Source organism: Falco cherrug, chromosome 3, assembly GCF_023634085.1.
Source record: "Falco cherrug isolate bFalChe1 chromosome 3, bFalChe1.pri, whole genome shotgun sequence".
NCBI lineage: Eukaryota > Metazoa > Chordata > Aves > Falconiformes > Falconidae > Falco > Falco cherrug.
Genome location: NC_073699.1, coordinates 78,158,448 through 78,183,264, shown reverse-complemented (window position 1 = coordinate 78,183,264; position 24,817 = coordinate 78,158,448). Strand labels below are relative to the sequence as shown.

Here is a 24,817-nt window from a genome sequence, read left to right as displayed (position 1 = left end):
AAATGGACTCACTGAAATGTGGAGGGGTTTTTTCCAGAAAACATCAATAAAGATTTTTTTCCCTTTGCATTTATAACTCATTGTTTTCCAGATTTCACTCATTTTTGTTATTTATGGGCCATCCTCCCTATGCAATACGTGAAGTCAACATCAATAAGTTCTGCAAAATTATTAGCGAATTTGCTTTGGAATACCGCACCACCAGGGAACGAGTTTTGCAGCAAAAACAGAAACGAGCTAACCACAGGGAAAGAAACAAGACCAGAGGGAAAATGATAACAGATGTAAGTGGCAAAATGTATCTCTCACAGCATGGATTTTTAAAACTTTGTTTCATTGAATATCATATATGAAATGTTGTTACTCTTTATTTTCATTCTTGAGAGGCTATTCTACTGTAAGTAATGAACTCTGTTCTTTCGGCAGACAAAACTTGCAAGTCCATGATTGTGTATATTTCTTGCTTCATAACAGTTTGTAGCATGAGAATAAACTGAAATTAAGCATCCAGAAAGAGCATCTCTGTGTATTGCACAGACAGTGTCCAAAATAAATTTTTGGACAGCAGGAGCTGTGTGTACCTGATCAGCCAAGAATACAGAAAAGGAATGGACTCACTGAATTAGAAATTAGACTCCTAATTGAGGGCATGATTTAAGTGATGAACCATTGTAGCCATTTCGGTAGTTACAACTGAATTTAAGTGGATTTTTGCTTCCATCTTTGAATATTCTATTATAGTCTTTAATCTTAGTATTTTATCTATTTTTATGTGTGTGTGCATATATATGCACACACACACACAGCAGTTTTCTTCTTAACTTTAAAGCATGGAACAGCCAATTTTATGGGAACAGACTGCTTTGGAGTTCTGAAAGAACAGACAAATTTATGTTTGCAAGTAGATGATACTGTGCAAACCTTTTGACTGTATGTTTGCATATTAATAGAATAAATCTAGTTTTGTCAGTATAGTAAGCTTTAAAATCCCCTTGAATTTATTTTTTTTTAAGTTGATGTAGTTTGACTCAATCCAAATAAAGTTTTAAGAAGTGCCAGTACTTAATAAAAGTTTCCAGCTGCCTCAAAATCCAAATCTGGAGTCCCAATTAGATGTGAATGGTTCATTGCATATGAAGCTACCTCTGCCTCTGGCTTGAAAAGCCCTAAGCTGATTACAGTTTTACAGCTCAGGCAACACAGGTCAAAGAAAAGAAAAAAAAGAAGTTTAACTATAAATATATATATTTTTTTTTAAAGACTGATATAAATTTAGAGTGGTTTTAAGTCATTGACTCACAATCATTCATATCCTCTTTAAATTTGGAAATCTGTCCCATCTAAACAAAATGTTAAGCCTGTATTATCTCAAAAGATTTTCCTTTGGTCTAGCATCAGGTTAAGAAGAGGCTCTGATTTGATGTGAAGGGTATAATATAGTCAGACAACTTTTCAAAACTACCACTGGGGAACGGAGATCACTTTCTTCAATTGTTTCTTGGTTTTCCTGTCATATTCTAGAGGAACTAAAAGATAGCATTAGCCATTGAGATTGGTAAATTAAAATTTTCATTTCCTCAGATAGTTGCTATAACTTTTACTAATTTAAACAATACTGAGATGTGAAGGAGTTACTGTTTTCTTATTATATGATGTAGTGTTTCTGCATTATCTGTCCAGACGAACTGACTGTGGCAGGGCAGAAAGCTGCTCTGTGTCCTGTTCCTGCAGGAAACACGAGGGCAAAAGGAAACCTGACCGCTGGCAGCCGGGCTGAGGGCGCAGGGAGAAGGGACCCTCTCAAACCAGGAAAAGGCCTGGGGCTGACAGCTGGTCAGTGAGGAGCAGAGCCAGGGACCATGGTCACTTTGTGAAAATGCCACAAAGGAGACAGCTAGGTCTTTTCCAGAAAAATGTATTATTGGAAGATGTCTTGTTCAGCTCAAGATAGTGTTGAGATTTGACAAGAATGAAATGCCATCTGACAGCTAGTGTCTCATCTGAAAATATCTTGCAGGTCCCCAGAAAGGAAGCATTTTTTGCTATCACTGATTTACAACTATGTAACGGTCCTGTTAACTTAAAAACAAAAAGCCTGCTAAAGTAAAAAACCCACGTTCTTTACAATTCCCTCATCGAAATATTCTTTAAGAAAATTGCTCATGTGGCCATCTGGTTATTTCAGGACTAAGTCTTTCACTGTAGCCCGGTAATATGGCCTTGTTTACCATTTGTTTGATTGCAGCACCTGGTAAAACAGAATTAAAGTTGCATCACACTATTTGTCACAGCTTCCTTTGACAACTTGAAAGTCAGATTTACCTCAAAACAACTTTCCAAGTCAGCAGGATGGAAGATATTTATGTTTGAAGAATTATTAAAAAGGGAGTTTTATTGTAGTCTTGTGTTGGAGGTGGTTTGTATCTGGTCTTGATTTTCTTGGTGCTTTATATTTAAAGGCATTGGAAAGGGAAGATACATCAGTAATGCACTGACAGTATGTCCAACTAGTTACATAACCATGATAGAAGAAACTTTAGACTTTGACATTGGAAAGAAAGTCTTTGTAGAAAGTAATTCTAATAAGGAATACTCATGTGGAATTTTAATTTTGAGACCTAGAAGGATTGTGCGGTTATTTGATATTTATCTCCCTGTCCTTTTGTAAGTTTCCTCAGGATCTTATTTTTATCACCTTACAGCAGAAGGAAGAGGGATTTTAGCAAAAATGGGAAAGGAATAAGCCAGAACCATCCCAGTTCTTAACGAGAAGGCACGTATCTCTTAAACCTTCGTCCCCCCTGCAGACTTGGAAGGCAGAGGGGTGCTGGCTCTTTGTTTGGAGAGAGTCTGCTGGCTCTTTGCATGGAGAACTTGCATCAGCTTCAGCATATGCTCGCATAGAGTAGGGCTGAGAGACAAGATGAGAAATATTTCCAGCCTTTTTTTCAGCCTTTTATGGCAGAGATCTTTATGTTTATATGTTCTTTAATAGCTGAAGTGGACTGAGCACTGTCAGTTTAAATCTTGGTGAATGTCATCTACAAGAAAGAGAAAGATGGAGGAGGGGCAAGGAGAAAAAAAGGAGAACAGTGAGTTGCCACAGTTTCACAGGGAAAATTGCCTAGTCCCTGTAACCTTGTATCTGGCTGTAGCCAGTGATAGCTCTCATTTCAGGCATTCTAAAAATAACAAGCAAGCAAAACAGGGAAGAAATGCAATTATAGATACAAATCTGAGATTTTAAGGATTTTTAATAACAGTAGGTAATATAAGCATCTGTCTCAGATTTATGAAGCTCTGCTTTTTACGATACTTAAGAGTTTCAATTCCAAAATTGCTATGTAATAGAAATAATATTTTGAAATAGCAAATCCACCACATAGAAATGCTAGCCTAAAGGAAAAATGTGAAGGCAGGAGGGAGGGAGATCTCAGATTGCTCTGCAACATCCAATATTGGATGCAAGGAGAATCAGGCAAACTTTCTTTCCTAAAATTAACATATTTTGCCTTTAGGAGGTATTTAGTAGAGCAATATTCTTTCAGTGTATTTTGGTAATATTACATGTTAAAGTTTTCCTGATTTATTAATATTTCTTGGTGTATTTATAATGATGAAAGGAAGAAGGAAATAAAAGGCAGAATTTACCTGTCTAGGTGAGGGTAGATTCCCTTGTGAAACAAAAAATTGATTTATTTATTTTGCTACTTTGACACCTGTTAGTATTTGCTGGGGCAAATGGGTCTCCAGACATGTAAACATGATGGGGATGGTGAACTGCTCCTCCTGTGCACTGGAGCAGCTTTAGATGTAGAAGGACAGAGGTTCTAGGTGTAAGCCCACCCAGAGCTGGAGGAAGGGAAATGGTAATGCCCCGGGTACTGGAGATGAGCAAAGTCAAAGAGAGAGGAGTATGTTGCCCTTAAAGTAAGTCCACAGCAAATCACTTTTAGCTAGATTAAATGGGCACGAAGGCCAGCAACTGGGACTTCCCCTTTAAAAGTCTAGCTTGATGTAAAGTGATAATAGAATACACTTTTATTTGTAGCACATTCTTTGTAATGTGTGTACTCTTCTATTTCACCTTTTCCTGAGTGCCTTTTGCATATTGTTTAGCTTAATTTTTTCTCCTCCTGTCTTTTATTTAGTAGATACATGTACATATGGATTAGAATACAAGTATATTCTTGCTTCCCATTCTTCTCCTTTCTTTTTCTTATTCATGCCAAGAAGTGAACAGTGGCCTTCTTCAGAAGAATTGCTTTATGGCATGACTCCTCGCCCCTCAGGGGATGGAAAAATCCAAGTGGACCTTTTTAATGTAAAGGCAACATACCTGCCAAGGTCACTCTGAAAAACATCTGCCTGTCTTTCGGTCAGTGCCACTGTGGCCAAAGAAAAATAAGCATCTCACTCTTTGAATAAAACATACCCTTAAAAAGTAATGTTAATGTGCTGCTCAGCGCTCTCACAGCTAATGTTCTTACGGAGATTGTGCTGAAACTAAGCTGAGGGCCAAAGTAAATCAGGCTTTCATTTTTAATGATGAATGTTTCTGGAACAGAATGTATCAATCCCAGACAGAAATCATAGCTGAGATGGAGATAAGGTCAAAAATATGTATTACTAACACTAGGGAGGGGAGTAGAACTGATGGAATGTTTCTTCTAAAAAAAACAAAACAAAACACACAAATAAAAAAATACATTGAATTTCTGGACTATGTTTGTACTTTATAAGCAATCAAACTGAAAATTATGGAAACAAGGAGACCAAATATTTGAGAAAATTTGTTTTACTTTGGGAACCTTCCATGCAGGGCATCTTGCAACCCAGTGGAGAATTCCCCAGGCATTTGGAACACATCTCTAAATAGTTTGCTAATTCCCTGTAAATACCCAAATTTAAGAACACTCCATATTCCACAATATTTTGGTATGCCCATTGCATTTAATGTAGTGTAACTGTCAAGATAGTTTTACATGCCTGCTGTCACAGAGGGTGAAAGCCCTGAATGACAAAGGGTAATTGCATTGTTCTAATTTCCAGGATCTTATATCAGGCAGCTACTGAAAAACTTTAAGCATTTATTCAAAAACTACTCAACATTTTATTTCAGTGCTCTGTTAAACTGGAAGTTGAAAACCCCCAGCTTAAGAAAAGGAATTAAAAGAAGCACTTAAGCATGGAGAAAATGAATTGCCGAGAAGCTGACCTCTGCACTGGGAGAAAGAACAGCCAGGACCTCCCTGTGCTGAACAGAGCTGGGAAAGGAGAAGGAGTCCTTCCTAGTGCTCTAAATTTTCACCAGGCAAAAAGTGGACAACTAACCGCATGACTCAGCAGAGAGAAATAGGATGGGTTAGGGGTAGTTTCAGTCTGTCATTTCTCTAAGAAAAATCAGGAAATTTTTACATACACTACTGAGAGGGACAGTCTGTTCTACATACAAGTAACTAAAAAGAAAAAGCAAGCTGATTGTGTAAGGAATTAATTCCTTATACACCTTGTATTTTTGTGCCCTCCTATAACTGCGTAAACAGTACCATGGTTACCTCTTACTCCATTGTGGTTTGACCATACTGTCTTTCCTAAATCTTGCTGTTTGTCCTTCTCCACCCTGTCCTTTGTTTCCAGTGGCAGACTGATGAAGAAGAGGATGCTGAGGTATGGTTCTCTGAAAAAGCATGTAATTTCCATGTCCCCCGTGTGCTGTGACATATAATTTCTAACTTAGATATTATGGACTGCTCAACTCCATCTGCTCAACTGGAACTATGAACCATGACATTTTTCTTGTAGCTCTTTGGCTCAGTCATAAGAATGCATTTTTACAGTAAGCTTTAACCATATGCATACCTGGTCTGTTGAATAAGGATATCCTGATCTGAGGCCTTAAGAATTTTAAGTTTCCTCATTTCATTTCCTTAATGTCTGTTTACTAAACTGCAAAGTATCCCCACTACCCAAAACATCAGTGTTCTGAGCGTTATGGGAATCATCAGTCACCTTGGGCTGTTCATTACCATGATAATTTCATACTCATTATTAAGCACTGTAAATCTAAATGGTATTACTTTATAAAGTGTTCCAAAGCATCAGGATATAGGGATGCAAAGCAAATTGTAATGGTTCTCCTTGCTGTATGAATTGTGAATAAGATAATTCAGTCACCATAGAGGTGAGCCATAGAGTACCTCATGTATTTATCATAAAATGCTCCTGAAGGTGATGTTGGAAATGGGTTGATAAATAAAGGAGTGAATAAGTAACTTAAGAACTATGATGTGCTAGCTATACCCAAAACAATTTATTGGTTTGAGGAGCCTCTATTGGGAAGTGCATTTTTTTTGTTCAGCATTACAGTTTTCTTCAATTTGCTGAACAGACTATGGCTTAATGCTCAGTGTTTCATAATGGCCATCATTCGCTCAAGAGGCTGAGGCTTGGGCGTTAATCTATGGCAACAACTGAACATTTAGGAAGTGAAATATAACTGGCTATAGAGCTTCTCCCCCAGTGATGATTTGTGTCATATAGCTTGGGGTGCAGAAATAAAATTACATTAATTAGCCTGTTTATGCCAACATTTAACTAACCTGTGTGAATAGTAGCTAACAGTTATGTGAAGACTTTATCCTTTGGGGTTTCTTCTGAGATGGTATTGATTTAGCTTTACAACCCATTGTGTACACAAGAGTATTCTTAATGTGAAAATGACATGCACTTTCATAGAAGTTTCTTTCTAATGTTTTTCTGTCTTTTAATTTCACATGTGAAATGCTAGAATTTGTATACTTTCCACATCAAAATGTTGCAAGCTAATCTTCTAACAAAAAAAGAATTCTCACTATCAAAAATAAAACTCACACTGGTATATTTAGCTCAGTGCCTTGTAGGGATTATTGTTTTGCTACTCAGTTAACTTGCTATCCTACGCTAGAAAATAATTATCTTAAAATAGAACCACCCTGTCATTGATTTCCAGATTAAATATTTTCAATTTTCAGTCTTGACAGCCCCAGGGATTCAATCAAAGCTCTGAAAGTACGGCCCAGTCTGTTCTTCCAATTTACTGTTCTCTGACAGAAAGGCGCTGCAGCTTTACATCCCTTTAACTGACTGGCTCAGTACCATCAAGTGAATAATTAATGTTGTTTATTATGCGAAGAAAGAAGAGAATGCAGCACACCTTTCATCTGTGCTGAATTGGTCAGAGTAAGAAAGATTGAAAGGAAAAAGAAAACATAATTCAGTTTCTAATGCTGGACTGCTATGAGTGAGAATGCCAAGGGGTATGATTATCTGTTGATGCTGGCTTGCTGTTGACAGAGCTGGTATTTTCTGCAGCCAGAACTGTATTTTAAATGTGCTTCAGCCTTTCTGTACACAAGAGCAGTGGAGCGAATACCAACATCACAGGCCTTTGTAGGCAGAGGCTGGGAAGGGAGAGCAGCCTAGCAATGCGAGCTCTTCCTCTCCGTAGCAAGTACCCACGGGTGCTGTTTCCATCCATTTCTGGGTGGCTGTTTTCAGCAGCCGGTGGAGCTGCTGCATCCCGGTGCTGTGTGTGCCCAGCTGGTGCAGCCGCTGTTGTTCGTGTAGTTGTGGTGACAGGGAAATCATGGCGGGGGGGGGGGGGTGGAGCTGAGGAAGAGGAGGACAGATTCCTAAATCTCCCAAGGTTTTGTTTGTTCTAATTGCTGACTGCAATTTTTGTGTTTTGGCTATGAAGTTATTTGGCTGGGTGTTTTGGGACTGGGGATTTTTTCAGTGTTACTGGTAACATATCTTAAGGTTACTTTGTCGATATTTGTGGTTTAGAGACATTTAAGAGTTTTCTGTGCAGCATTGCAGAGGCAGGAGGGAAAGATGTCTCTTCCCAGACTGCTCTCCCTGTTTTGCCTTCTTCCTGAAAGGTGATTGTACAGAAAAAAAAAACCCAACAATTTTTTTATTTGTGTTGTGTCTCATGCTGTCCCCCTTGGTGTCATGCCTCAGGCCCGGCCTGGGCCCAGCCTGGGTCAAAGGTTTCAGAGCAGGTCTTTGCTTTGTACCTTATACTCTCAGACAGGAGACACGTCAAAATTATAAAGCTTGAGCTAATGCATCTGGTTTTTCTCTGGTTGTGTCTGCTCTCTGCTGTCACCCTGTTTCCAGTTCATTCTGTCCAGGGTGCATGCACTGGGAGAGGAGTAACTGTTGCCTGGCTCTTTTGAGAATAGCTGCACTCCAAACCAAGCCTCGGAGGACACTTTTCTCCTTGAAATTCTCAGTTGAGACTCTGGCCTATTCTCCATGCTGTTTTCTATTAAAACAACAAACTCATTTTCCTCCTGCAGTCTGGCAAGTTCTCCAGCAGCTCACCCCCTTGCCAGAGCCAGCCCCAGGGGCTGCAATACGCCGAGGACGCTGCCGAGCACGAGAACATGAAGGCCGTGCTGAAGACTTCCTCCATCGGTGGGGAAAGCACCACAGCGCTTGGGGTCCGCACCCGAAGCCGGGCCAGCCGAGGTAAGTGCCAGCAGTTTCCTTGTGGCCACATTTTTTGTAGCACGGTAGCCACATGGTGGCCCAAATGTGGGTCATGGTCCCCTTGCATAGCTCTCGCAGCAGAAAGGGTCGAAGGGGAAGAACACCCCAGTGGTGTTTCTGTGCTGGAAGTGGTGATTTGGGGCACAGGGATGCAGAAGAATTTGCCTGAAGTTTTAACATGTGCATCACAGCCAAAGTAGTGCCTAGAGACATTAGGAGTCCAAGCCTGCAGAAATTCTCACCTCTCCCCCTGACCATGAATGTGGCTGCCCACTAACACCCCAATTTTTCTTCTTGTTCTCATCATGAAACAAAGAGGGCAACTGGGGAATCTTTTTATTGTCAATAGAAGCAACTAGAAAGTAGCAGTTCATGTGAAAGAGCCTTGCAGCATTTTAGGAATGACTGAGGAGAGGAAAAAGGGTAGGGAAAAGGCGATGAATCTTTTAACCACCTCCCTGCTAAACTGCAAAGGTAGTGGTTCAAGTGGACACTAGGAGCATAAAAAGCTGCTGTGAACAGCCCAACATCTCCTTGCTGTCCTGACAGATACCTCTGTCTCTGAGGTCCGTGGCACTCTGCTGTTTCCAAGTGTCAGCATGGGTGATTGCTGAAAGCTGACAGGGAGGAAATGAAAACCTGACCCAATCTGACAATTCCAACACCTGACACTGATGGCATGACTATTCTTGGCAATGAGATAGAGATAGCCTTGGTTTTTTTGTCAAAGATATGATTTGCTGGTACACCTCTTCATTTAAGGACTTAACTAAACCACTTTATGCTAAAGCATTTTACAGACACTGGGTTAATCAGTTTATTTTCTTTCATCTTCCCCTCACCTCCTCCCATACACAATACCTGGAAGATGGTTCTGGAGTAAAGGCAATGCACCAAAATTCAAGTCTTCAGCTTTCTGTTCTGGTATATCTTTTCCCTCACATCTGGATTATCTTATACTTTCTTGATTCTTTTTTGATAGCACCTATAGCACATCCAAAGCATCCACCACTGAATCTGTGTGTGTGTAGTTTATTAAGGCTTGGAACCATGATCCTGTCTAATTTAGACGTTTCACAGCCCCAGTTTAAGAAGCAAGTCAACTAGCTCATGTATAAAGATTAAATAATTTAGGCTGCAGTGCACAAGGTGAAGAGCTAAAGTAATCCATTGAATGCTAATGAGCAGTGTGTCCTGATAAAGCAAGTCAGAATAGTAGAGGCAGAGGATGGGTGAGCCAGACAGAAGCTTATCAAGAGCACTATCGTAATGCAGCTGCTCTTAATGAGAGCCAGGAGACAAGGAGCAGAGCAAAGTGCTAATCAAGGCTGTTGTTTATTGACATCAGGGACATGATATAGAGTGGCCTCACCAGTGAATTTTTAGCTGCTTGCACTTCTGCCACACCCACTCTTTTGCAGGTCGTGCTGCCAGTGTTCACACTGCGTACTAGCCTTCAAATTATTTAAAAACAAAACATACACGGAACAGTAGTCTGTAGTGGAGGAACCCCAAAAACGTGTCTGACTGTGGAGTAAGGAGTGCCAGAACCTTGGGTTCGGAGACATGGCTCAGTTGTTTATTTGTGGTTTTAACCAAAATTGCTTATTTAGGTTTTCAGCTTGCCAACAGCTCTTGCTTTTCTGCTCATAACGGAGCAGACACGGTTGTGCCAGGACACATACAGCTTTGTGATGAGAAGGTGAATTCTTCATTGTAAAAGGGACAACGAGACATGTCAAACCACACTTTTTGCCCTTTTCATGTTGCCTTTGCACTAGGCTGTGATACAGATGCTCAGAAATTGATTCTTTCTCTATTTTGATACAAAAGACCTGTCTTGCTAATTTGCATCAATCTCTAATGTGCCATGTCTTCTAGTCTCTGTGTAATAGGAGCAGAGGGAAACATGGTCATAGAACACTAGCAATCCTTGGCGTATAGACAGTCTCTACCAGACAATTGCCAGTTGTATGTTTGAGAATAAGACTCTGAGGCAGAAGGGAATAGAAAATTATAATTGCATTTGAGTTCTTAGTTCTCTGCTGATTCAGCAGAGACTCTAGGGTATTATTTAGGAATACTCTCCATTAGGCAGAGTCTTCTCCTTTGGCCAGTTTGAAGTAGCGATGACTGAGCTGCCTGATATAATTCCCCAAAAACCCAACTGCAAAACCAAAATGACGCAAGAGACTTTCTGCCTTCTTTTGCCTCCATTCATTTGCTGGACTTTTCCAGGCCGTATCGGTTCATGGAACGCTGGCAACGATGATTCACCTAATGCAACAGATGACGCAGCAGATGAGATCATGGATCGCATTGTAAAGTCTGCCACCCAAGTGCCAAGCCAGCGAGCAGTGCCTAGAGAGAGGAAGCGGTCACGAGCAAATAGGAAGTCATGTGAGTATACAACTATTAAATTTCTCAAAACAAGCGTATGGTCAAATATTTATATGTATGGGTGTAGGAACCAGGCCTTTAGCACGCAGACATGTATTGGTAGTTCGTAGTAGCTTGAGTGTATGTTTACAATTGGTATGAACTCCTCTTACTATTGCTTAAATGATGTTGTATGCAGTGGGTGACTGTCTTCTACAGAACTTGAAATGTCCTTAGCAGTAAGAGAAGAAGAATGGTTTATGGTGCTTTAGAGCTGATGACAGTACTTATTCATAACTAGAGAAGTCAGATCAGGACCTCAAATGGAGACTGCTTAAAATGCTATAAGGTACTGTGAACTGACATAAAGATTAATAGCTGTTTCTGTAGCTGAATTTATTCATAAAGCAAAAAGTAGTTTGAGATATTTCACCTTTTAAAATCTTTCTTTCTCGTGCTGTGTACTATCCTTCCACAGCCCTGAAAACAAAATGTCTGCTGCTGCTTGGCTGCAAGGTGGTTATAGAGGAGCTTAACTTCCACTGGGAAGAAAAGGTAGCACATCTATAAGGTGGTCTTTCAACGATGTAGTGTGGCCACAGGACTGAGCTACAGTACCCGAGTTTTGATTTCATGCTTTAGTAAATACAGTGTTTAAGTGGTGATGATCTTTCTGGTTAGGTTTTTATTTTTCCTTATGTGCAAAAACTATTGTGATTACTATGAGAAGGATAAGTACCCAAAGAACATAAGCTTGTAGTGTTTAATGTCATTCACTATATATGGCTTTTTGACTACCTTTCCATCCATCTTTTTAGCATTTCTGGGAAGTTAGGACAAAGAGGAGACAACAACAGTGAGTGAAAAAACACACAGATTTTCTTTTTTGTGGACTTGTTCTAATACAGTGAGTGATCAAAAACATTTAGTATAAGCAGTGATTGCTATAAACTAGCATGTGCTGAAAGCATATTCACTTTTCTCAACATGCTAAGAAAGGAACTTCTGCATGTGGCAAGAGCAAAAGAAAAGTGGACACTCTGGTTAGATGAGCCAGACTAAGCAAAGAAAATGAGCTGACACTGGATTGTCTGTCTTTGTCATACACTGTGCCTTACCTCTGTGGCATCACCTGCTGCTGCTACCCACTAGCCCACACAGTTCTGGTGTTCTGCACGTGCTGACTGCCCTAGTTGGCTTGTGCATATCAAATAAACCTCCTGTATGTTTGACTACTTCCATGGTTTATCCCATGCTAAAATATTACCTCTGTTAGCATCACTACCTTCATGCACATACACCAAAAAATCTTATTTCTGCTTGTTACCAGGTACCTTTTTCCCAAGAAAGCACTTGCTGCCAGAAAAAAAAAAACAACAAAACGGGATAATGATAATAAAAATACTGTATATTTTTCCATGGAGCTGGCTTTTATATTCAGTAAAAACATTAACAGGGATTAAGCATTCAGTAAATGTTTAGGATGGGACTAATTTCCATTGTAATTAATCATGATAGAATCCAGCTCTTTTGCTTGTTTGTTCTTCAAGATCTGGGTGAGACTCTTAAGTGGATTAAAAGGCAGTTTCAAAACAAACATAAAGTTCAGTAGCTTAGCATCCCTTTCAGCTGACATGTGCTGAAAGGAAGTGTGAAAGGAGACTATCTTAACTGAACTGTTTCACTCTGATAGATAGTCAATATACTGGATGATGAATGAATGATGTAGTTTAGCTCTAAAACACACTTAGCCGGACTGATAATACAGCACCTCCAGGAAAGAACAGAGACCAACCCTTATGAATGCGTGATGTGAGTTAAATGAGCAGATCTTTCAGGTAGAGGTATAACACAGGTCCTATTAGAAAATGGATTTTTAGCATACTTCAATGATTTAGGTCAGCAGACACTATGATATTTATTATCTGCAGAGCAAAGAGACCCTATTATCTGATGGGTGGTTCACCACCTTCAGTCTTCAGGCTCCCATACATACCCCTTGACTTTTGCCATAAGCTTGGTATTCAATCTATTCGTGGACATCAAAGCAAAACTCAGTTGAAAGGAATTATTTTCACTGTGCATCATGCTGCATATGTCTCATTGCTTTCAGTGCAGAACTGAAAATCTTATCAGGCTTACTTAGCATTCAGCAAAGATTTCAGTGAACCTGAGCTGAGATACATGTTTTTAGCAAAATCAGAAACCCAAAAGAAATATATGCAATTGCACTGTAAATATTTCCTGTGATTCAGGTAGAAGATTCTCATGGACAAGGGATTTTTTTGCCATAAAAAAGACAGAAAAATGTGAGGTAAAAAGCAAGTGATATTCAAGTCACTTGTAACTAGGGGAAAACAGAAACAGGAATATGGAAAAGGTTAAGTTAAAGTCAAGAAATATTTGTAATGGTAAAATGAGATGATTTGACCTGTTCATTTGAACCGTTTTACCTTTTGTAACAGCAGCATGACTGTATCTGGTATGCAGAGAGCTTAGTTAAATCTTAATGACACAGAAGAGTTTGAACTCTCAGAGTAATGAGCAGAATTATAAATTGGGAGGAGGAATAAGACAGTGAGTCATTCAACAAAAGACAGATGGAAACGTCTGTGTGTGTTGGTTGAAGATAGGAAGAATCACAGAAAGCTAAGGTACATGGTAAGTGCATAACAGCTGAGTTCGTGTGATGATCTGCAGAGAAAGAACTTAATTCTGTTCTAGCCTTTTCCACCGTGGAGGTTTTTAGGATCAGATTTGACATTATGAAGTACAGTAACCAACTGGAAGTAATTGCCCCATGGTGGGTGTTCAGTGACCTGCCTACCAGACATACTGGAGTGGTATATTATGTGAGAAAACAAAATTACGGTTGTGTTTGTTCATTAGAAGCCTCATCAGAAAGCCACAGGATTGAATGAGCCACAGAAACTGAAATGCTCTGTCACCCCTTGAGGTGGTTATTCAAAGATAGATTCAAGGCAAGTTGCCATGGGAAACTTCTGCTGGTGTTTTTTTTCTCTCTGATGCCCTTATTCTGTGTGTAAACAACAAACCCCAGCCTCTAGAGATGTCAGTTCAGCATATTTTAAAGGCATGAAATACAAATTGGGTTAAAAATATGATGTTTCTGTTCTTGAAGACTGAGGGCAGCTTTCTGTGAGAAAGGTTTTTATAACATTATGGGGAGCTGTTCAAAAGCAAGGAAATAAAGAATAATATAATTTGGATTGTCTGGTTCTCCCATAAGGTTAGGATGACCTTCACAAATGATGCCATAACAAAAAATGAGTGCAAAGGAAAATGGGGATAAAGAAGTTTTTCGATAGTCCAAATTTCAATTAATACAATTGTTGAAGTTAATTTTAGCGGCTTACAGAACAGTGTTACGAGCATTGCACCAGTGCATTTGGGGAAATAAATACTCTCTCTATGAGATGCCACTGAGATTTAACAAAAACAGTCAAGAAAGAAGGTGATTTAATACAGCGAGATGAATTTAAAAAATAATGTAACAGAGATAAACAGAGTTTGTTCTGAAGATTACATGAAGTGTGAGGTAAGAGAAGAAATTATATAAAGAATAGGGCTGCTTATAAAATCCTCTTACTAGATGAGCTTTTGACAGCATGACGAACCAGCCTGTGCCAGTTGCTTCAAACCAGAGGAGAAGAAAAATAGGTTTTACAGCCCCTGCAGCTTTGAGGCAACAGAAGACACATGAAACTAGCAGCAGCATCTATAAGATAAAAATTTTACTGAAGTACATTTAATTAAAGACTCCCCCCTCCCAAACTTGATAATAGACAAACAGGAAGATAATGCTGTTTTCCTTCTTGTCCTGGATGTTTATTTAAAACATCCATCCCCTAACATAAAATCAATTCTCTCAGGATTAGACTCTTATGGAGGTGCAATCTCTGTGTTGCCCTCATGGACCTGGATAGATCTGTCACAGAATTGTATGATTCCCATGAGTCAGCATCATGAAAAATCACACTCCAATTTAATAGTCATGACTAAGCATATGGAAGGTATTTGCACTAATTCTGGTATACACAGAGCAATACTTGGAAATGCTGCTCAAACAGGTTTGATTCCTGACCTCTGTGAATGGCCATGGCAGGGCTCTGAAATCAAAGGACCAAGAGAAAGTCCTAAGGATTTGTTTGAATGCTGATTAAGCCACAGGTAGTAAAACTAGATCAGCTGACTACCAATTACCTTAAGGCTAGAGCATTGACCTGCAAGTACCTTCCTCCTTCTGTATGAATTGTTAGTGTTAGCAACCTTCATGCTTCAAAATGTGTCTCCTGGCTCCCTGAAGTCAAGGCAGTGGTCAAAGGGTGGGAATCCCGATACAGTCTTGCCAACAAGTAATTCCAGGTAATTGCACCAAGGAAGCAGCTCTTTAATGATGGCTTGACTCTACAGCACTGTTTGCGTCTGGATCTTTAGCTGACCCTGAACAGTAAACCATAATGTAGGGCCCAGGTGTGGCCAATACTTGATGGTGAGTAGCAGAGTGGTGGTTGCCTTGGGTTCTGCTGGAGACACCACAGAGAGGCTTGTTTTCATTCACATCATTTTAGCTCAGTGTCTCTCTGTGCAGTCCTATTTCTCTCATAATTTATTAAAATTTAAAATAAGCTTTAGATTTAAGTTAGAGAAATGGGTCTGGAGCAGGTAATAATTGAATCATAATTTAATTGAGTATTCAAATGAGAAAACTTGATCCAAATTATTTGTAATGTTTAAAAAAGAGAGAGAGACATGATAATGCCTTATTGTAGGCTTTGGAATCACATGTTAGTCAAGTAATATACCCTGTGATTGACCCTTGAGATATGGAAACATCTAATAAGGATTTATTGATTTATTTGCATAATGACTTGTGGGGAGTAAAAAATTCTTACAGTCATTATGCAGAAATGGATCTGAGGCACCACCCAAGTAATCTGTCAGCCTCGTGTGAGTGGACTGTGGAGGAGATAGAAATTGAGTGGAGATTACCTGAATTTTAGACAAATAAACTCAGGGCCAATGGATTAAATTTAACTACAGAACATCCTAGGTCAGGTATTTCATGCTAAATTCCACCTTCAGAAAAAGTGAAATAGGAGTTGGCACACTGCCATCAGGTACCAAAACATGGGAAAGAGCTCTCCCAAAGGTCCAGGCGTGGAGACAAACTTTAGACAAGTTTTAGGAAGGCATGCAATGCTGCTTTGGAATAAACATGTTTGTAAGCAAACAAAATACTAGATGGGAGACTGAATCCAAAGGTGTGTAGTTGTTGTTTGGCATTCACAGGGTGCTTCAGTTAACTTTTTCTTCTTCTTTTCTTTGTTTTTTCATTATTTTTCATTTTCATGTTTCTCCGCTTACTTTTTCTGGCTATGAAAAGATACCGAAGTGCCAAAATACCAGGAGGGAGACTGTTCTTCTGGTATTTATAGCCTGACTAAAAGCAGGAGTTAATGGAAATTATGCTTTTAAAAAAATAAAAACCTTACAAGAAGAAGTCTATATAAAATGCTTTAAAGGCAAGCAACTTCACTTAGAATTTGCAACTAATTATTTGGGATTTGAGTAACTGGGTCCTATCAGGAGTTAGAGGAGGGGGCATGGTCAACTAGTTAGTGGTGCACATTTAGCAACAATTCTTTGCATTTTGAAAAAGTGAATGTATCACTGATGGTATTCAGTATCAAAGTGTGTTTATCCTCACACAAAGTACAGAGCCTTCAGAAGGTCAATACCCAGTTAATAAAAATCTAATGATTGAATGAAAACAGAACTTGAGATAAAGCACTTAAAACTCTGGCAGCTGGAAGGTTATCTCCATTAGATGCCGAGATAGCTAATGTCTTTTGGATGCCTTTTACGTAATACAATCTTTCATCCTTAGGATGGCAAGATCTTTGCAAAAATGACAGAACTAAACTCCGTGATCTACAATAAATAAAAAATAATAAAATATTTGAAATATTAAATTAATATTAAATCTATTATTAAAAATATTAAAAAATAAATAAAAAATAAAATAAAAATTAACAGTACTTAATGAATGATTTATAAATACAACTGACCACAGTAAACTGTATAAATTTATATACCTGATCAGGGTGAGGCCCGCATAGTCCCATATCTCATCTGTGCCAGAGGCCAGCATCAACAGCTGTAGGAGAATAAACAGGAGAGGCAGGATTAGTTGAGTAACCTATAGGTCTCACCATGAGTTTTAATAGTTGTAAATCAGTGTATTTATTTGAAATGTAAGGATGAATAGCTGGTTCCATTTTTTCAGTTTTTTTCAGTTGTAATTGGTGACATATATAATTGTGATTGTTGATATTAATACCATTTCTAAATAGGTATGCATTTATTTATGATTGTTCAGTTTCTGCTTTACAATGTGTATTACATTTGTATTTATAGCTTTCTTTAAAGGTAACTGATCTTGACAGACAGGGATAGACATCCTGCTTTTTAACTGTTCAAATATATAGTACCTGTGTATGTGTTTTGTTGGCAGTCTCCATGAGTTTCAAAGTGTACCTTTCATGTCTGAAGTTTGTTCTAGAGCGTTTGGCTGGTCCTAGCACTGTGAAAGTGAAATTGCCATCATTCTGTACAGTTCTACATCATCTAGCTGTCAAAACAAAAGATTTTTTGAAAGTTTGGTCTAAAAATTACTAAAAAAAAAATTGCTAGTAAAAGATGCTTAACTTCATTTTTCAGTCGCTGTTTTAGAGGAATCTATGAGTCACTTCTGTAATGAGTTTCATTCTGATACAAGTTATTTGTTTTGGGATTGATATCCTTAAACTTTGTGCTTGAAACAGTTTTATTTTTTATATAAGGAAAGTCAGATATAAAATTAACCCAGCCTGCACCATTAAGTATATTCCTTAACTTTGCATTGGATTCCAGTACTGGTATTTAGAGATACTGTGGAATCTAGTATTTGCTCAAAATTGAGCAGCATTGTTTTAATACAGCAACTGAGAAAAAGGTGAAAAGTCATTGCATTGATCTGAGAAGTCAGAATTAAATATGGCATGTTTACAAAGAATAGGTATCTTTTCTCCCTGTTTATTTCAGTACACAGGTGGAAGACAGAGATGTTGACCACTACACAGACATTCACATGCACATGTATGTTACATTACCCAAGCACAGAGGACATTGTGTAGGTACAGGGAAATAAACTGCTGCTGTTATGGGTTGCCCTTAGTCATTTTAAAGTGGCTGTCACCTCATGGGATTAAATGCCCACCAGACACGCTGCTCTGTGGAGGAAGAGGTAGCCACTGCTCAGGGTTTGCTCTTAGCAGAGTGCATCCTGGTAGCAGGTGAGGCCTGTGTTCCATCAGGATCCTACAGTGTAGGCAGACCACTGGCATTTTCTTCTGCTGTGTCTCCAGCGCTGGGAGAACCAAAAAGAGGGAGTGCTCTGCAGCTTGCCATGGGCTTCCAGACAAGGATTTACAAGTGCTGGAATTTCTCTGGCCATCTCTTCTTGGCCAAATGGTGTTTTCTTTATTGCAGGAAAGAACAAGCAGGAGGTAATGTGGGAGAAACTGACAGGACATGAGCAGCTGATAAAGAGCAAGTGATGTCAGTGTGCATAAGAGATAAAGCTGATCATGTTCCCAAGTCACAGAATATTGGTATTGACATTTTCTAGATAAATACTTCTGTTACGGTATACACTTTTGGTACTTTTTCAACTGAAGTTCTGTAGAAAAAAACTCATTTTACCTCATTTGTTTGCATCTTGTTTGCATCTTGCAAGAGATACAAGTAGTTGTTTTCACTTTGGCCAGTTTTCCATTCACTGCATCGGTGAATTCATCGACATTAACCTCTGTTGTCATTTTAGTTGGCATATTTTAAAGGTATATTTCAAGGGTTTTGAATCCTTGGCACAGGATTCATTCCCAAAAGTGGGATATATAAGTTGTAAGTATTAAAAAAATATGTATGGTTAAGTTGCACACAGTTAGCCCTAAGTTGATAGGATATGTATTATGTTTGGTTTATTCTCATATTGAAGTGGTTTTCAAGTTTATCAGTGGTCAGTAATTTACTCCTTATTTACATCATCCTTCCTTCCTGAAAGATGATGATTATTTTCAGCATCTGAGCAAGAAATCAGCAGCAGTGAGTTGCTGGCTGACAAGTCACAGAGTTGTTATGGAAAGCGCTTCATTTGAGAGTGAGAAAAGACAGGGAAGTACAGGTCTGCTTTTCAAGTTGCTTTACAAAAGAAATACAGCAACAAAAGCGATCTCTTATGTGGCATTCCAGAAGAGCATCGCGATATCACAGCTGCCAAGGAGAGCCCTCTGCTGCCATGAAGGAGTTTAGCACAAGGATCTGTAAAGGCAGGAATTTGACTACACTTAGATGCGAGTGTCAAACCTGTTTGGAGGGAAGTCTGTCTTAGAAGATGGACAAAAATGTTTCACACAGAGCTATTCGGAATTTATCTTGCCCCATTACTATGTTATATATATATATATATATGGCCTCCTGTAGGCAGTATAACACTACCTGATTAGCATAATTACAATATTATTTTGATCATAATTATTTTTAATCTGATGACTCATAGAGATGATGCCTTTTACTGTTTTATTTCCCAGCACAGATTCCCAGTGGAGATAATTAAGTTGCTGTCCATAGAGCCCGAGTGTTCAAACATGGACCCACTCCTCTGCTGGGTCACTCTCCAACAGACAGCTCTATGTTCATAAACCTGAGCTACCCCCTTGGAGGGTCATTTTAAAATTTCAAATGGAATGTAAAGGATGCATGCTCAAAACACTTGTGTTAGGCGGCTTACTTTCTGTATCCTATCTGCCTTTTTTTGTCCTGTGCATTGTTAATGTATAGTCTGGTCTTGAAAATAGCATATAGTGCTTACATGCAGACTCAGTTGTTGGCAAGCTCTACACTCTTGATGCCTTACCTGTTAATAGTGGAATCACTTCTGACTGATAAAGTTAAGTGGGAGAAATTATGAAAGAGATGGCAGCAGGATTACTTTTAGTAGTAACGTTTTATAGTGGAATTCACAGAAGTCCTGAAAAATAGGGTTTTCTTTTTCATAGAAGGCTTTCAAAGAAGGAGTTAAATCTTTTTTGCTTTACTGTTGGAACTATGTAAATGACAATCTGTGAAATACATAAAGTTGGAAAATTTAACAGTTTCAGCTACACATTAAATATTACTTTAAAACTCGTATGTTCTTCACGCAGCCCAGATTCTCTAAAGCAATGTTATTTTTTTGTTCTCTATAACACCTGGGATATAAACCACCTGGAGATGAAACACAAGTTAAACTTCCCTTACCAAATGCTACTTTGTCGTCTTCCACTGCTAGACGACTCTTTCTGTCACAGCCACCATAAGTTACACCTGAAATGGTTGTGAACTACAGAGTTTCGTGTTACAGAGACTTGTGCCATCTATGAAGTGTGGACAGGACTCAAAGCAAAGCTGCAGGGCAGTAATAAGTAATTATACATCGTTTATTGGAGCTTTCTATGTAGCTGACCCAGACAAAGACCACATTTCAGCTGACTGTGCTTCCTCAGAGAAGTGCACGCTAAAGTCCAAAAATTCACCTACAAATCCCTGTAAGAAAATATCTACATGTAATGTTTTAGTACTTTTATTAAGCATTTAGGCCTATTTGCATTAAGCAATGATATATGCATAATTAAACATAAGTACAACTTAGAGCAATAGTGACATAAAAACACAAATGCAGAAAAGGATTAAAATAAGAGAATATGAGCAAGACTGGATTGAACTTTTGAGTTGAAAATTGCCATAGCTGGATTCATTGAAGTCCAAGAGAATATGTTAACTGTAAATATATGAGAAAATAGACTGTGCAAGCTGGGTGTGGGTAGGTAACAGAAAATAAAACTAGGATATATGAAATTAAATGAAATGATGGAACTAGCCTGTACGGCCTCTCATAATCTGCCCTTCCTGCTGTCCTTGCTGTGTAAGTCTTAGCCACCTGGAATTTTCTTCATTCTAAGTCATCAGCTAGCAGCTGCATTACCTTTGCAGCTGGTACCAAAAGAAAGCTGTGTCTGCCACACCTTTGTAATAGGAATGACACTAATACTGTGACTTCTTGAGCAGGAGAGTGGTCATATCTCTTCTGCATTTCAAGTGACTCATCCATACAAGTGGAGACACACGTGTCAAAAAACATTGCAAATGCAAGAATAAACAGCGCCAGCCAGACTGATCTTTACTGTTCGTGGAATCTTTATTAAAAAAAATAAAATAAAAAAAATAAGGAAAGGGAAATTAGGAACATTATCTGCTTTTTAAAAAGAAAATCAAACTCTAGATAATTTTATTCTCTGTCAAAGCCACAGGTAGGGAATTACTCTTTTTTTAAATCACTCCCAATGTATTGTGAGGGCTATGTATCTGTGTAGATTTTGACCCAATAGGCAGAGTCAAATTCATCAAGTTCATCATAAGCACACTGCATTCTGCCAGGATATCAAATAAAATTCTAGATTTCCTGATTAGCAAAAAATATCACACCCTCTGACCCCAGAAAAACAACATTTAGTTTCTTGGTTATGGGATCTCAGCAGGCCTTGCTTGTGACCAGAGTAAAGTTATTTTCTCTCTATGTTATGTTTCTTTAGCAAATGTTTTAAAAATTGCTTCAAGAACCTAGAAGGTCACTTGAAAGTCTTATTTTTATTGTCACTGCCTCCAAAATGCATTCCATAACTCAGTTTAATGTGATCTGAATCAGGCCAAGACTTTTACAAGCCAAGATACGTCTAGTACAGTTAGAGACACGACAGAGTTCAGTGAAGAGGGGAGAGTGAAAATCTAGTTTGAGAAATGTAATTTTGCAATGCCTGTAAAACATGGAAGGGAAATACCTCTCTGTATTCAGTTTTGATGACTGAATGTGTTCATGAGCTTTCCTAAGGTAGAGGAACCCTACCAAGTGCTTTGTGAGGACATAGACAAATGTCTGAGGATATCTGTTTAACAGCATGTTAAGATAAGGTTCACCCACCTCCCAGAGCAGTCCCTGCTCCTGTCAATAACTCAGCTTTCTCCTGGCTTCATCACTCACAAACCTCCATAGTTCACAAGCCAGTGCAGAGAATGGTGAGGCTGGAATTTGTTCCTGTGTGACTCATATGCATCCATCCACTGTATCTTCAAATGAGGGAATTTACTGTAAGTAATTTTCACTTATTACATGTAATTTTTACATGAAAGGCCCCTTTATCAGGCCACTTTCATCTCCCTAAATACAAATTCCTTCAAACTACAGGTGGACTCATCGGTGTCAGACTGGCCTGTTGCATTGCAGGGACAAGAATTCACTTATCTGAGTCTCGACCATGATGCTGTCAGCTGTTATCCTGGTTGCCTGTTGATGGTGGACAGCTTTAATCTTGCCAGTAGTCACAGCACTTTGCAGTATTTGGCCCTACATGCTTAGTTTATACAAGTCAGCGTCCATCAGTGAAAAGATTCTTCACATCTTTGCTTTTTAATAACTATTTTCTTGACAATCTGTTATGACCACCAAAGACCTGCATTGCTTGGAGGTCTTCTCTTCTAACTGCTGGCCTTGAAAGCTTAGGTTACTGGCATATCTTAAATTGAAGCTATCTTTCTCTGTATTACAAGACAGCAGAGATAAGTTAGAACAATCAGCTGAGGGATGCAGGGGGATTGTTTTGTTTAATTACAGCTGTGTACGTCCATGCAATCCATTGAGCATCGTCATTCCTACTTGTTTTTCAGTGGCACAAAAAGTCCATACCTGAGGTTTGACTCTGTTGTGCGAGTCATGCAGAAAACCCAGAACAGGGCACTTGTCACATGCTGCATACAGTATTTCTTTTTTTCAGTCATCCAAGGGTTAATAGACGAGATCCTCAGACTAAGATTTTCATATGTTTGATGGGTACGCAGCTGGAGATTCAAAGAGAAAACTTGCTTATGTAAAGAAGACTTCTTAGTTTTCTTCCTCATTTGGCCATGAAGATGGTTTCTACCATGATATTTTAACTCCTGACTGTGACTTCTGAATATAAACTCCTCTAATTTTCTTCAAATAGGCCTGTATGTTCTCATAAATCCATTTGGCTTTTCCTAGTAAACTAGTAATCCTGTCACTCAGGATGATGGAGGAATTTAGACAACTGTATACTGCTTGGTGGGAGTTAGAGGCACACATTTCCCTTTCAGTTGCTAGACAAAGTCTCAGCCCAGATATTTGTGCAGTAATAATTGCACTGACCTAAAGAAGGCCATTCCAGAATTACATTGTCATAAATAAGACCTAAATTTTGCTTATTCCAGTACATGATCAGTGTTAGCAGAGCACCCCAGTTCCTGTTAAATGTTTGCAAACAGGATTAGCGATTGCTTTCCCTCACTCTGCCTGTCTTACCATCTGACAAGAAAAATAACTTTGTTTTACAGTGGTGATTGTTCTGCGTTTGCGAATATGAGGGATTGTGATCCCAGAGAGCTGGGGATGTGTGTGAGAGCAGCCATGAATATGTTCGATTTGAAACTTCTGCAAAAGTGTCTGAAATGTGGAGATTTGTTCTGCATTTGGTTTTCCAGTTCACATTTGCCTGCAGTGAGAAGGTGTAATGTCATCTAGAGAGTCATCCAGTGAAAGTTCAGTCTCCTGTACACGTATTTATTTAACATGACTCTGCTACCTGGTGGCCAAGCTAGCTATGGTCTGTGTTTGTCTGCATGTGGTAGAGGGTACAGAAAAAAAAAAAAAATGTTCAGGGGAGAGAAAGTGCAGGCAGCTAAGTGGGTGAGCTGCATGGGGAAGTCTTTGCTTTTAGTAAGACAGAAATATTTCAATTGCAGCTTTCTTGGATTTGTTCTTTCACTCCTGATATTGTTCATTTTGATATAGAAATAAGCATTGAGTGATTCACTGATACTTTAAGACCCAAAGACATTTCCTAGCTCATGTCTAGAAATTAACATTTGCCACCGTGGACATTTGGGTATCAAATCTGAGCAGTATAAAAGTGTGCCAGTGTTGAGGACTGACTAAACAGTCCATGTTGGGTATTCCACACCATGGACACCGGAGCATTTATTTAAATATGTTGCTGTTCTGGTAGTACTTTTTGTGTTTCTTAATCTCACCTTTATCAGTTGCATTTCACCTTGTACTGCTTTAAGCTAAGCTTTGTTAAACTTGGAAGGTGTTGCTGATCAGTTTTGTAGGAAAAAGTGGGTATTATAAAAGGCTGCCATGCAGACTCCTAGCGGTGATTAATAAGTGTGCAAATGCTGAAGGAAAAAGGAGTGAGCTTTGAAGAAAAACTTTCAAGTAAGTGTTTGATAAGGAGGAACAGTTACACATGTGGCACACTCAGCTTATTTGATTAACCTTAGTCACTGATGAAAGCGGTTTGACTATCAAACATAGATCACGTTTGTTCTACCTGCATGGTATCAAATGTTCAACCGTGCCATATTTTCCTTCTCTTATCCTCTGACACTGACCATTCCCTCCTCTCACTCCTGCTAGACCCTTGAGTGTGACCACCCAGTTTCAGCTACATGGACTGAGTATCTCAATAAGTTTGTGGTCTTAATTTTGCTAGATGATAGCAATGCAAGAAGTCCTTAACCACTGTTTGCAGTTGGTTTCTCTGCTAGTTTCCTCTAGATTTGATTATTTTGGGGCTCTGGATATATTTTTTTCAACATAGATTTGTTGTTTATGCTTTGCATGCAGCTTAAACTTCTGAATGTGCGTTTTGTACCTGAGGAACATCAAAGTGTGGAGTGAACACCCCATTTATGTCCATTAAGCCCATCCACCTGAAAATCATGG

General features: G+C 38.9%; 1 protein-coding gene across 4 annotated transcripts in view; it reads left to right on the top strand.

Moving 5' to 3' along the window:
• The window catches only part of FHOD3 (formin homology 2 domain containing 3), a 415,647-nt gene that overhangs the window by 383,985 nt on the left and 6,845 nt on the right, over positions 1-24,817 (top strand). For all 4 annotated transcript variants that reach the window (XM_055705739.1, XM_055705737.1, XM_055705738.1 and 1 more), the window contains 3 exons: positions 92-284; positions 8,346-8,517; positions 10,777-10,938. In XM_055705739.1, coding sequence (XP_055561714.1) covers positions 92-284; positions 8,346-8,517; positions 10,777-10,938 — 527 coding nt within the window. The remainder of the gene's footprint in view (positions 1-91; positions 285-8,345; positions 8,518-10,776; positions 10,939-24,817) is intronic.